Below are 11,937 nucleotides of genomic sequence, written 5' to 3' on the forward strand. Positions count from 1 at the left end.
CATCAAGTTGACATACATCAATTCACTTTTACTCATTTACATTATTTCTACTATAATATAAAGCTCCATAATGAATATCTTAATACTGCACTATGGATACCATTATATACCCTTATAGAAGTCATAAAATGACTAAGCCTAGTTCATACCCTTCGTGTGCAACACAAGAACGCTTCACAAAATGCTGATCCTGCGTTCTTGTGTAGAGTGTTTTTTGTGTAGCTGCTTGTAGTTATTTCTTGTGTACGTATGTAGGGTATAAACTATGCTTTAGTCCCATGTCATGAAATGAATACCTAAATTAAAATGAAAAATTATGAAAGATACAATATTAAACAAAATCTGCAATACAAATGGTTTATTAAAACGTCCATTAAAAAGTATGTAAGTGATTGAAAAATAAAATATATAGTTCCTCAAATCCCAAAAAGTTTAGCACCACTTTCCTAATCGGAAGAGTAGAAGCTGCTGTCGGCCTACCCTCCTTGTAATTCTTTAATTTAGCCTAAATATCTACATCAAATTCAGAGGCTGCAATGGACGTGGATCAATGATTACAATAGGGAGATGGCATCAGATGTACAGCACATCTAAATTGGTTGGGCTTCTTAGCTTATCTTCCTAATGACAGGAGAAGCTGTAGATGTCTGAATGACATTTAGAAGCTCACATTCCTAGTTACAGGAGTGGGAGCTAATAAAGGATCAAAAGACCCAGATGGAATTTTGGTGTTGAGTAGCCTATGGTGGATCTTCCTTAAGGAGTATAAACTAATGGTAAGCTAGTCCACTGACAGCCTGGTTCAAATAGAGCAGCATTAGGGGACTCAAAATGTAAACAGAAATTAACAACAAAAATAAAAATGTTGTATTGAGGCCAGTTGTGGTGTTCTCCTCAGATGTAGCCTGGCAAAAGCAACTGACATGGGCTGCACGTCATCCAGGCTATCCATCAGAGGACCCAGAGGACTTGCAGGTGACCAAGCGTTTCCAGGCCTTCTGGACTCCCCAGAAGAAGCCCCGGATGCCTTTCCTCATCTTGGATAATTTAACTGGCAAGAAGATGAAAATATGTAAGAATTTCAGATGGACAATTGTCTGATAAAACAATAATTTATTACTTCTTTATATATAATTGTCCCATAAGAACATTTCCTCCCAGGAACACTCACTCATAGGTGGAGAATCCACAGCAATGTACATCTCTGGCTGGTCTGTAGTGTCTTTAAGGACAATGCTCATCTTGGACTGTGATCAGAATTCAAAGATGCACAATTAAACATCAATTTCACTTCCTTTACATATTCCTATAATTATACAACTATATTTACTGGTGCCGATATCAAAAAGCACAACCAATGACCATTCAAGAGTAATCTGAGCTTGTCTTACCTTTCTGCCGGTGGCATAATGCACACCCTCAGATTCCGCATCCTCCACATCATCCCTGCATGAGTCTTCAAGGTCTGAGGTCTTGTGGTCATATGGGTTGGGCACTGAGGGTTTCAAGATGGCCAGTAGCTTGTGGGAAACAATGTCAGAGACAAAGGAAAGCATCTCCTGGTCCTCAAATAAATCGTCAATTTTCAAGGAGCGTTTCAAACGCTTGACCTTCCCAAGGTCAGTGTAGATGGCATCTGCCAGCTTCGATGTCATCTTAGAATTGAAACTTTTTTGCTGGCTTCCCATTTCCTCAATCAGATATTTGGCCACCTCATCATCGAACAATCGGATCAGCTCAGTCACCAGATCACTGATCTGGATGCGCTGATGTTTGTTGGTCATTTTTGGCATACGGCATATCTTCTTGACAAGCTTCATCAGGACTTCTTCTAAAATAACCTCCCTAATGAAGCTGCTGGAACCGGATGTCACTTGATCCACAGTGGACCACTCCGGCTGTTCAATCTCAGTCTTGATGCTGCTCTGCTCAGCTTTCTTATTCAAAGATTGACGGGTTGTCATTTCATTAAACAAGGCTGTCAATTCTTTCAAGTTGAGTGTAGATTCCAGATTTTTGGTGCCTTGAAGTTTGGATGGTGCATCCATAATTCCGTTTGTGACAAGACAGACAATGTCCTTGTGCAGCTTGGGTGCCTTGTGGCACAGTATCTTCTGTAGGGCTTCCTCTGTGCCATAGCGTTGCATCAACTTTCTATGCACAGACAGCACCAACTGAAAGATGTCTGTTGCCTTCAGGCAGACATTTGCTTCCCTCCACCTGTTAGTCACCCTCACCCACAGAGCACTGGACAGCTTGTTGGTCACATCCTCAACTAGGGTCCAGCTGGCCAGTTTATCCTGGGTCCGAGGAACAATCAGAGCGCGCAGCCGGACAATGATATCCATCACCGCCTCTACGTGAACAATAATATACACCGGTTGGGATGCCTTCACCTCAGCCGAGCCACATCGGCTCTTAACCGTGACCTTGTCCTGGTCTGTCCTTAGGCAGATGTCTGAGGAGAGCGGCCGGACAGAGACTTTAGGTACGATTGAACCCAGACGGTTGACTTCCCTGGTGACTGCACTCGCAATGGCTGTTGTCATCTCCCCGCTGCCGCGCCTCAAAGCTCGCCTCAGAGCATCAGGAGAGCCCATGTGCTCCTCCAGCTCTCTGCAGAGGGCACTTACAATCCTTGCACTTGAGGGGCGGGAGTACGGCGTCTTGAGATCCTTGGTCAATTCCAATGCGGAGGTAACGTCTGGGGAATCGGACAGGTCCCGAAGGACAGAAACCACCATGTCCATTGCCACATCAGAGAGAGTGGTGGTTGGGGATGGCACATGTGATGCAAAGTCCTCTGAGTGAAGTTCATACCCATGAAGCAGCTTGGTGATCAGGTCTACAACCACCTCTGGTGTGGAATGTAGACTGGGAGAGTTGTTGGCGGAGGTCTCAATCATACAGGATTCAATTTCACTCAAAGCCCTTCTGACCATGATGTTTGTCTCAGAGTCATCGGGTACATGGTTCTCTTTGAGAGGTTTGATACCTGCCTCACACAGCTCTTTCACATGAATGTTCTCGGAAGACATCACTGCTTCTTGAATAGTAGGTTGTTGATTGGCTATGGTTGTAGCCATGATTGTCCTTACCATCAGAGGACAAAGCTTCGCAATCAGTTCATACTGTGGCTTAAAGCTCTCAGAGCGGCTGTCGTTCATGGGTAACTCAGGGATGTCAAGGCCCTGAAATAGCATCTTCCGTATCAGTTTGCCCACTACACCCTCCAGCAGGCAATTAGTAGGGCTCGGGGTCTCATTCCCTCTGTCACTGGAAGGTAAATCTTGCTTCTTGTGAAGGCCATGAATGGCCTCACTTTGCGCAATACAACCCTCAACAGGCAACTCCTCTACTGCAATCGTGTGCACAACCACATTGACATTGTTGGTGTGGGGTCCAATCAAAAGCTTTTTATAGGCTGGGTCTGTGACATATTGTAAAACACTCCCGCCTGTCTTTAAGTTCTGAGCTTTATCTCCAAATGTCCTATCCAGGAGACACAATACTGACTCAGATAGTGGGTCAGTGAACTCCTGGAGCTCTAGGCTGCTCTCAACTTCGAAGGGGCTGAGGCTGCAGCTGATCTGGGAGCTGTAATAAGAAGCCTGCAGCTCTCTCTTGGACTCCAATGTGTCATGCAGCTTTGGATATAAGGCATCTGCAATGGAGTCTGTGAGCCGCTCATCCAAATTAACAGAGAAAATATTGTTCAGGCTTTTGTTGGAAGCCTCCTCTTTGGTTTTCCTCAGGATGTCCCGCACAGCTTCCCTTGGGGCAGAACCAGAAGTGCAAGCATGTCCATTGGATGGTGTCTGGGTGCCAGTAAGGGATTCCTTGATCAAGAAACTCTGGAGTTCAGTGGCCACTTCCTTACACATCTCCCTTCTGATCTTCAGAACAGCAGGTGTCAGTGTAGCTTTCTCTGAGGTCAAAGGTGTCAGAACTCTGGTCAAAGTTGAGGGGCATCTGAGATGATCACCCAGACCCTCTAAGTCATCAGAGCAGGACACCTTGGCAACTTGAAATAAAACCGAACTAATAAGGTTCTGAGCCACAGCAGATGATTTTGCTGATGCTGCCTGGAGTGTCTCTAAACTAACCTGCTTGGAGGCAGCCATCTTTGTTGTTGCCCTGGTAATGATGTTACTCACAGGCTTGATGGAGTAGCTCATAAACTGGGATCTCAGGCTTTCAAAGACTCCCTTCACTCTTTCTGCCTTCAGGTCTTTGTCAGTGGCAAATACACACGACTGAACAGCATGGAGAGATACAGGGAGAGGAAAGCCCAAGGGTGAAGCCACATCTGTGATATGGATGGAGGACTCTGAGGGTGTCCCATCAAGGCGCCTCTGCAGCAACTTTATCATCTCCAGGACTCTGGCATTGTCCTGTGGTGAGATGGAGCACTCTCCTGAGAGGTTCTCACTGTCTAGTGTGTTCTGGATTCCAAGCAGTGTTGTGCTGAGTATCCTCCTGTCATGGGGAAGCACTCCCCTCAGTGCAGAAGAGGACCGGCTCTGTGGTGCTGGTGTGCTGCATGGTGTTGATGCACCAGAGACGTCACTTCCACTGTCATCATCTTTTTTGGTCCTCATTATAATAAGGATTTCGTCAATGATCTCATCACTGTAGACTTCTAAGTCCTCTGTGATAACATGGGCCGTTGGGGTGGCAATACTCAGAGTACGACCCCCAAGAAGTTTGAAGGACGTCTCCGACCCACTGCCAAGAGGGCCAACAGACACACATTGCAGTGTTTCGCTGGATGATGAGGAACAACTGGAGGAGAGATCAAGCAGCTCCTCGTCCAAAGTCGGAGAGGAGGAAAAAATTCCCTCCATTTTCAGGACAGAGATAACATCCGCAAGTGTTGAATCTACAAGGTCCTCACCTAATGGGCTACTCCTTAAGTGGCTGACAAACACCCTTGTAGGAGAATGGGAGACTGTGGTGGGAGATGGAGAGCCCTTCTCACCAATCACACTTGACCGCGGCTCCACAATTGCTAAAGACTGGGAGATGACGGAACATACAAGTCCGCCAGCCCGCTCAATAATGGAGGGGAGGGAAACATCCAAAGGGGCTGGAGGTGTCACACTCCCTCCTTGGCCATTTCTATCTTGGCTGAGGCAGATCGACGAGACCTCAGTAGCATATTGATTCTCCCGCTTAGGGCTCCTGCTAGAGTCAGGTCCAGGAACAGTTGAAATAGAGCTCACAGCCAGGGAGCAAGGAATGTCACTCCTTCTGCCTAAAAGCTTGATAGAGCATGAGGAGGGGCGGCTGCTGGAGGGGAGGTTGGTGTTGGTCTCTTCGCTGGAGAGTAAGGAGGAGAAAGGGGCCAAGGTCAGTTTGACAGGGATGACATGCCCACGACCTACCACAGCAGATAAGGTTCCAGAGTAGTCAGTGGCAGTAGGTGGTTTAGCAGATTGTAATTTAGCAAGTAGTGGTTTAGCAGATTGTAGTTTAGCAGGTGGTGGTTTAGCAGATTGTGGTTTAGCAGGTGGTGGTTTAGCAGATCGTAGTTTAGCAGGTGGTGGTTTGCCAGATTGTGGTTTAGCAGATCGTAGTTTAGCAGGTGGTGGTTTAGTAGGTGGTGGTTTAGCAGATGGTGGTTTAGCAGATGGTGGTTTAGCAGGTGACGGTTTAGCAGGTGACGGTTTAGCAGGTGACGGTTTATCAGATGGTGGTTTAGCAGGTGATGGTTTAGCAGGTGGCGGTTTGGCAGATTGGGGCCTGGTAGAACGTGGCCAAGTAGCCAGGAGGTTCTTAGTAGAGATCTGACTGGAGGAAGAGTGTGCTCGTTCCTCACTGGACAGAGAACTGCTGCTACAACAAGTTTTGACTGGTTCTTCAATGGAGATTGGGGAGGACTTACTGTCAGGACTCTGAGTGAGACAGATCACATTGACTTTGGAGAGTAGGGAGGTACAGCTGACAGAGCCCTGGGTTGAATCTTCGTTGGTGTCTTTGCTGATGGAGAGCATACTCTCTGCATCACTTTCTGAAGCTCTCAGCCTTTTAAGGTCAACCAAGGCAGGGATCAGGATGCTATTTACCTCCTCCAATACTGAGCTAGTTATGTGCCCAATCATGAGCAGCAAGTCCCTAACAGTAATCTGTATTAATGAAAACAGAAAGGTACATCAACGGAATTGATTAAGATTTACAGTATGTTGGAAATCAAAACACATGTTAATCCATATCCAAAATATTTTTAAAGTAAATATAACAAGTATACCTTTCATTTTTTGTTGTTGCAATTATTCTATATTAAATGTGTGGTCTCCATTGTTGCAACTTAATCATCTTCCTCATCTAGACTTTTTACATTTACCAAAGTGGCAAACGCATATTACATCATATCATCCAAATACAGTGGCAAGACAAAGTATATGAACCCTATTGGAATTATCTGAATTTCTGCATGAATTGGTCATAAAATTAGATTTAATCTTCATCTAAGTCACAACAACAGATTAACACATTCTGCTTAAACTAATAACACACAAATTATTGTATTTCTCTTGTCTCTACTGAATACATCATTTAAACATTCAGTGTAAGTTGAAAAAAGTATGTGAACCCCGAGGCTAATGACTTCTCCAAAAGCTAATTGGAGTCAGCTAACCTGGAGTACAATCATTGAGACGAGATTGGAGATGTTGGTTAGAGCTGCCTGCCCTAAAAAAACTCACAAAATTTGAGTTTGCTATTCACAAGAAGCATTGTCTGATGTGAACCATGCCTCAAACAAAAGAGATCTCAGAAGACCCAAGATTAAGAATTGTTGACTTGCATAAAGCTGGAAAGGGTTACAAAAGTATCTCTAAAAGCCTTGATGTTCATCACTCCACGGTTACACAAACTGTAGATAAATGTAGAAAGTTCAGCGCTGTTCCTACTCTCCCTAGGAGTGGCCGTCCTGCAAAGATGACTGCAAGAGCACAGCGCAGAATGCTCAATGAGGTTAAGCAGAATCTTAGAGTGTTAGCTGAAGACTTAAAGAAATCTCTGGAACATCCTAACATCTCTGTTGACGAGTCTACGATACGTAAAACACTAAACAAGAATGGTGTTCATGGGAGGACACCATGGAAGAAGCCACCGACTGTCCAAATAAAAACATTGCTGCACGTTTGAAGTTTGCAAAAGAGCATCTGGATGTTCCACAGCGCTACTGGCAAAATATTCTGTGGAGAGATGAAACTAAAATTTTGTTGTTTGAAAGGAACACACAACACTGTGTGGAGAAAACAAAAGCACAGCACACCAATATCAAAACCTCATCCCAACTGTAAAGTATGGTGAAGGGAGCATCATATCATGGTTTGGAGCTGCTTTGCTGCCTCGGGGTCTGGACAGCTAGCTATCATCAATGGAAAAATGTATTGCCAAGTTAATCAAGACATTTTGTTGGAGAATTTAAGGTTGTTCGCCAATTGAAGCTCAACAGAAGTTGGGTGATGCAACAGGACAACGACCCAAAACACCGAAGTAAATAAACAACAGAATGGCTACAACAGAAGAAAATATGCCTTCTGTAGTGGCCCAGTCAGAGTACTGACCTCAACCCGATTGAGATGCCGTGGCAGGGCCTCAAGAGAGAGCTTCACACCAGACATCCCAAGAATATTGCTAAACTGAAACAGTTTTGTAAAGAGGAATGGTATAAAATTCCTCCTGACCGTTGCGCAGGTCTGATCTGCAACTACAGAAAACGTTGAGGTTATTGCTGCCAAAGTAGGGTCAACCATTTTTTAAAACCAAGGGTTCACATAAACTCAGCAAAAAAAGAAACGTCCTCTCACTGTCAACTATATTTATTTTCAGCAAACTTAACTTCTTCTTAATAGGGGGGGCGCTGTTTTCACTTTGGGGAAAAATCGTGCCCAAATTAAACGGCTTCGTACTCTGTTCTAGATCCTACAATATACATATTATTATTACTATTGGATAGAAAACACTCTGAAGTTTCTAAAACTGTTTGAATTATATCTGTGAGTAAAACAGAAATCATTTGGCAGCAAACTTCCAGACAGGAAGTGAACATTCTGAAAAAGGGGCTCTGTGTCAGGGCCTGCCTATTCAACTGGCTTATATTTATGGATCTGTATGCACTTCATACGCCTTCCACTAGATGTCAACAGGCAGTAGAAGGTTGAATGGGTGTCTAGCTTGATGTGAGGCCGAATGAGAGCTTTTGGAGTAACAGGTCCGCTCTTTTGTCAGTAGTCAGCTGTGCACAAGGGAACCTCACATTGTCTTCTGAAATGCGTTCGGTTTACACGACGAAATGCTCCGGCTCTGATTTTATTGGATACATATGAGAAAAACATCATAAAGTAGGATTTTTCAACCGAGTTTGACCAGTTTATTCAACGTTTATTGGGACTTTTGGAATTTTTCGTTCCAGGCGCAAACATTTCTTGGACACGTGAGCTCCACATGGCTAGCCAAAGTTGCTAATTCGACAGAAGAAATGGACATTCTAAAAAAAAAAAAAACGATTTATTCTGGAACAAGGACTCCTTGCACAACATTCTGATGGAAGAACATCAAAAGTAAGACAATATTTATGATGTTATTTCATATTTTATGTTGGCTCCAACAAGGTGGAGAATTGTAGGGCGCTGTCTCACAATATTGCATGCTGTATGTTGTACTAAAGTTATTTTAAAAAATCTAACACAGCGGTTGCATTAAGGACCAGTGTATCTTTCATTTGCTGTACAACATGTATTTTTCATAAATGTTTTATGATGAGTATTTATGTATTTCACATTGCTCTCTGTAATTATTCTGGCTGTTTGGTGCTATTTGTGATGGTGGCTGCAATGTAAAACTACAATTTATACCTCAAATATGCACATTTTCGAACAAAACATAAATGTATTGTATAACATGATGTTATAAGACTGTCATCTGATGAAGTTGTTCAAGATTAGTGATTAATTTTATCTCTATTTGTGGGTTTTGTGAAAGCTACCTATGCGGTGGAAACATGGTGAAAACATGGCGTTGTGTGTTTGGCTATTGTGGTGAGCTAATATGAATACATATTGTGTTTTTGCTGTAAAACATTTTAAAAATCGGAAATGATGGCTGGATTCACAAGATGTTTATCTTTCATTTGCTGTATTGTACTTCTGATTTCATGAAATTATATATGTGTAAATAATTGTATGAGCATACAAGATTGAACAACTGAGACATAAACTGAATATGTGGCTAACAGAAATGGAATAATGTGTCCCTGAACAAAGGGGGGGTTCAAAATCAAAAGTAACAGTCAGTATCTGGTGTGGCCACCAGCTGCATTAAGTACTGCAGTGCATCTCCTCCTCATGGACTGCACCAGATTTGCCAGTTCTTGCTGTGAGATGTTACCCCACTCTTCCACCAAGGCACCTGCAAGTTCCAGGACATTTCTGGAGGGGATGGCCCTAGCCCTCACCCGCCAATCCAACAGGTCCCAGACGTGCTCAATGGGATTGAGATACGAGCTCTTCGCTGGCCATGGCAGAACACGGACATTCTTGTCTTGCAGGAAATCTCGCACAGGACGAGCAGTATGGCTTGTGGCATTGTCATGCTGGAGGGTCATGTCAGGATAAGCCTGCAGGAAGGGTACCACATGAGGGAGGAGGTTTTCTTCCCTGTAACGCACAGCGTTGACACTGCCTGGAATAACAACAAGCTCAGTCCGATAATGCAGTGACACACCGCCCAAGGCAATGACAGACCCTCCACCTCCAAATCGATCCCGCTCCAGAGTACAGGCATCGGTGTAACGCTCATTCCTTCGACGATAAACGCGAATCCGACCATCAACCCTGGTGAAACAAAACCATGACTCGTCAGTGAAGAGCACTTTTTGACAGTCCTGTCTAGTCCAGCGATGGTGGGTTTGTGCCCATTGGCGACGTTGTTGCCGGTTTCCTTACAACAGGCCTACAAGCCCTCAGTCCAGCCTCTCTCAGCCTATTGCGGACAGTCTGAGCACTGATGGAGGGGTTGTGCGTTCCTGGTGTAACTCGGGCAGTTGTTGTTGCAATCCTGTACCTGTCCCGCAGGTGTGATGTTTGGATGTACCAATCCTGTGGAGGTGTTGTTACACGAGGTCTGCCACTGCGAGGACGATCACCTGTCCGTCTTGTCTCCCTGTAGCGCTGTCTTAGGCATCTCACAGTACAGACATTGCAATGTATTGCCCTGGCCACATCTGCAGTCCTCATGCCTACTTACAGCATGCCTAAGGCACGTTCACACAAATGAGCAGGGACCCTGGACATTTTTCTTTTGGTGTTTTTCAGAGTCAGTAGAAAGGCCTCTTTAGTTTTCTAAGTTTTCATAACTGTGACCTTAATTGCCTATCGTCTGTAAGCTGTTAGTGTCTTAACGACCGTTCCACAAATGCATGTTCATTCATTGTTTATGGTTCATTGAACAAGCATGGGAAACAGTGTTTATACCCTTTACAATGAAGATCTGTGAAGTTATTTGGATTTATACGAATTATCTTTGAAAGACAGGGTCCTAAAAAAGGGAGGTTTATTTTTTTGCTGAGTGTACTTTTTCCACCCTGCACTGTGAATGTTTACACGGTGTGTTCAATAAAGACATGAAAAAGTAAAATTATTTGTGTGTTATTAGTTTAAGCAGACTGTGTTTGTCTATTGTTGTGACTTAGATGAAGATCAGATAACATTTTATGACCAATTTACACAGAAGTCCAGGTAATTCCAAAGGGTTCACATACTTTTTCTTGCAACTGTACTTGGATATGGATTTCCCAGGAGATGGGAGACAGGGAAGCAGTAATATGTCTACAGCCCCCAAAGAGTGAAAGCTGGGAACATGTTCATGACCAAAATGACCTACCACTGACGGGCTAGCTGAATGTGGTGAGCAGGTCGTCACAGTCGACAAGGTTCCAGAGTGATCAGAGTCACTGCTAGGTCTTTCAGTTGGTGGTCTGGCATAACGTGGTCTGGCAGTATGTAGCCTAGCAACCTCGAGGTTCTTAGTCGAGATCTGACTGGAAAGAGTGTCCATCGAGGAGGTGGAGTGTTTGAAGGGAGAGTCCATTACCAGAGGTGTGTGTGTCTCCATGCCCAGGGGTCTCCAATCTCCCATCTGGCTACCAGGCTAAGAGAGACGGGTGAGAGAGAGAGGCAAATGGATGAAGATACCAACAGAAACACTGAGGTCCTACTGCTGCTTAAGCAACTATGAGTTGATATCAGCCCTAGGAGTGCCGCTGTTCCATCCTTACCTGTCCAATCACCGACCAGCGGATTCGGCGCTCCAGGCGCAGCTCCCTGCACACTTCTCTTTCCAGCTCCTCAAGCCTGAGGCGTCGTTTCACATCCCAAGCCAGTTCGGCCAAGTGAAGGTTCTTCCCCTCTTCCATTTCACTCTGAAACCTTCACATACAAGGGAACATCAAACATGATTTACCTTAATTTTCCTACAACTCAAACTGTCCACCATATCTATTTCTTAAGTTATTGCTAGATAGGAGGTCAACGTGATTCCACACCTTTGCTTATGTTTTTTTTAACACTTTTGGGTAAAAGATTCTAATAACACTCACGTGTTCTTGAAGTAGTTTCTACCCTTGGCAATGAGCCATTCTCTAATATCCGTCAGTGAGATGTGGGAAGGAACCTCCCCTTGCTGCTGCAAGACTAGGAACTGCTTCAAAAGATTTTTCTGACAGAGAGAGAGAGAGATTCATTTGCACCCTTGCCTTCCACAAGTTTTTCCTGGTGTTGTCACGTGATCAGAAAACCCTTTCCCCATCCATGAGCGACAGCAAGTTACATACACAGTTGAAATAAAACGCATGGAAAGGTGTGTCTTACAATATAGCTTTTGTGTTTTTATAATTGTGCATCTAGAAAGTAGACCACTCTAACCTGC

At 44.2% G+C, this 11,937-nt stretch overlaps 1 protein-coding gene across 1 annotated transcript; it reads right to left on the reverse strand.

The window, feature by feature from the left end:
- Positions 1 to 343: 343 nt before the first annotated feature.
- On the reverse strand, positions 344 to 11,748 carry LOC129848784 (uncharacterized). The gene is made up of 6 exons (XM_055915879.1): positions 11,609 to 11,748; positions 11,288 to 11,438; positions 10,894 to 11,160; positions 1,392 to 6,128; positions 1,172 to 1,247; positions 344 to 1,051 (listed from the first exon to the last, which is right to left on the reverse strand). Exons 2-6 carry the CDS (start codon positions 11,423 to 11,425, stop codon positions 945 to 947), a joined length of 5,325 nt encoding a protein of 1,774 aa, XP_055771854.1. The 5' UTR covers positions 11,426 to 11,438; positions 11,609 to 11,748; the 3' UTR covers positions 344 to 944.
- Positions 11,749 to 11,937: the final 189 nt, after the last annotated feature.

Source organism: Salvelinus fontinalis, unplaced genomic scaffold, assembly GCF_029448725.1.
Source record: "Salvelinus fontinalis isolate EN_2023a unplaced genomic scaffold, ASM2944872v1 scaffold_1174, whole genome shotgun sequence".
Lineage (NCBI taxonomy): Eukaryota > Metazoa > Chordata > Actinopteri > Salmoniformes > Salmonidae > Salvelinus > Salvelinus fontinalis.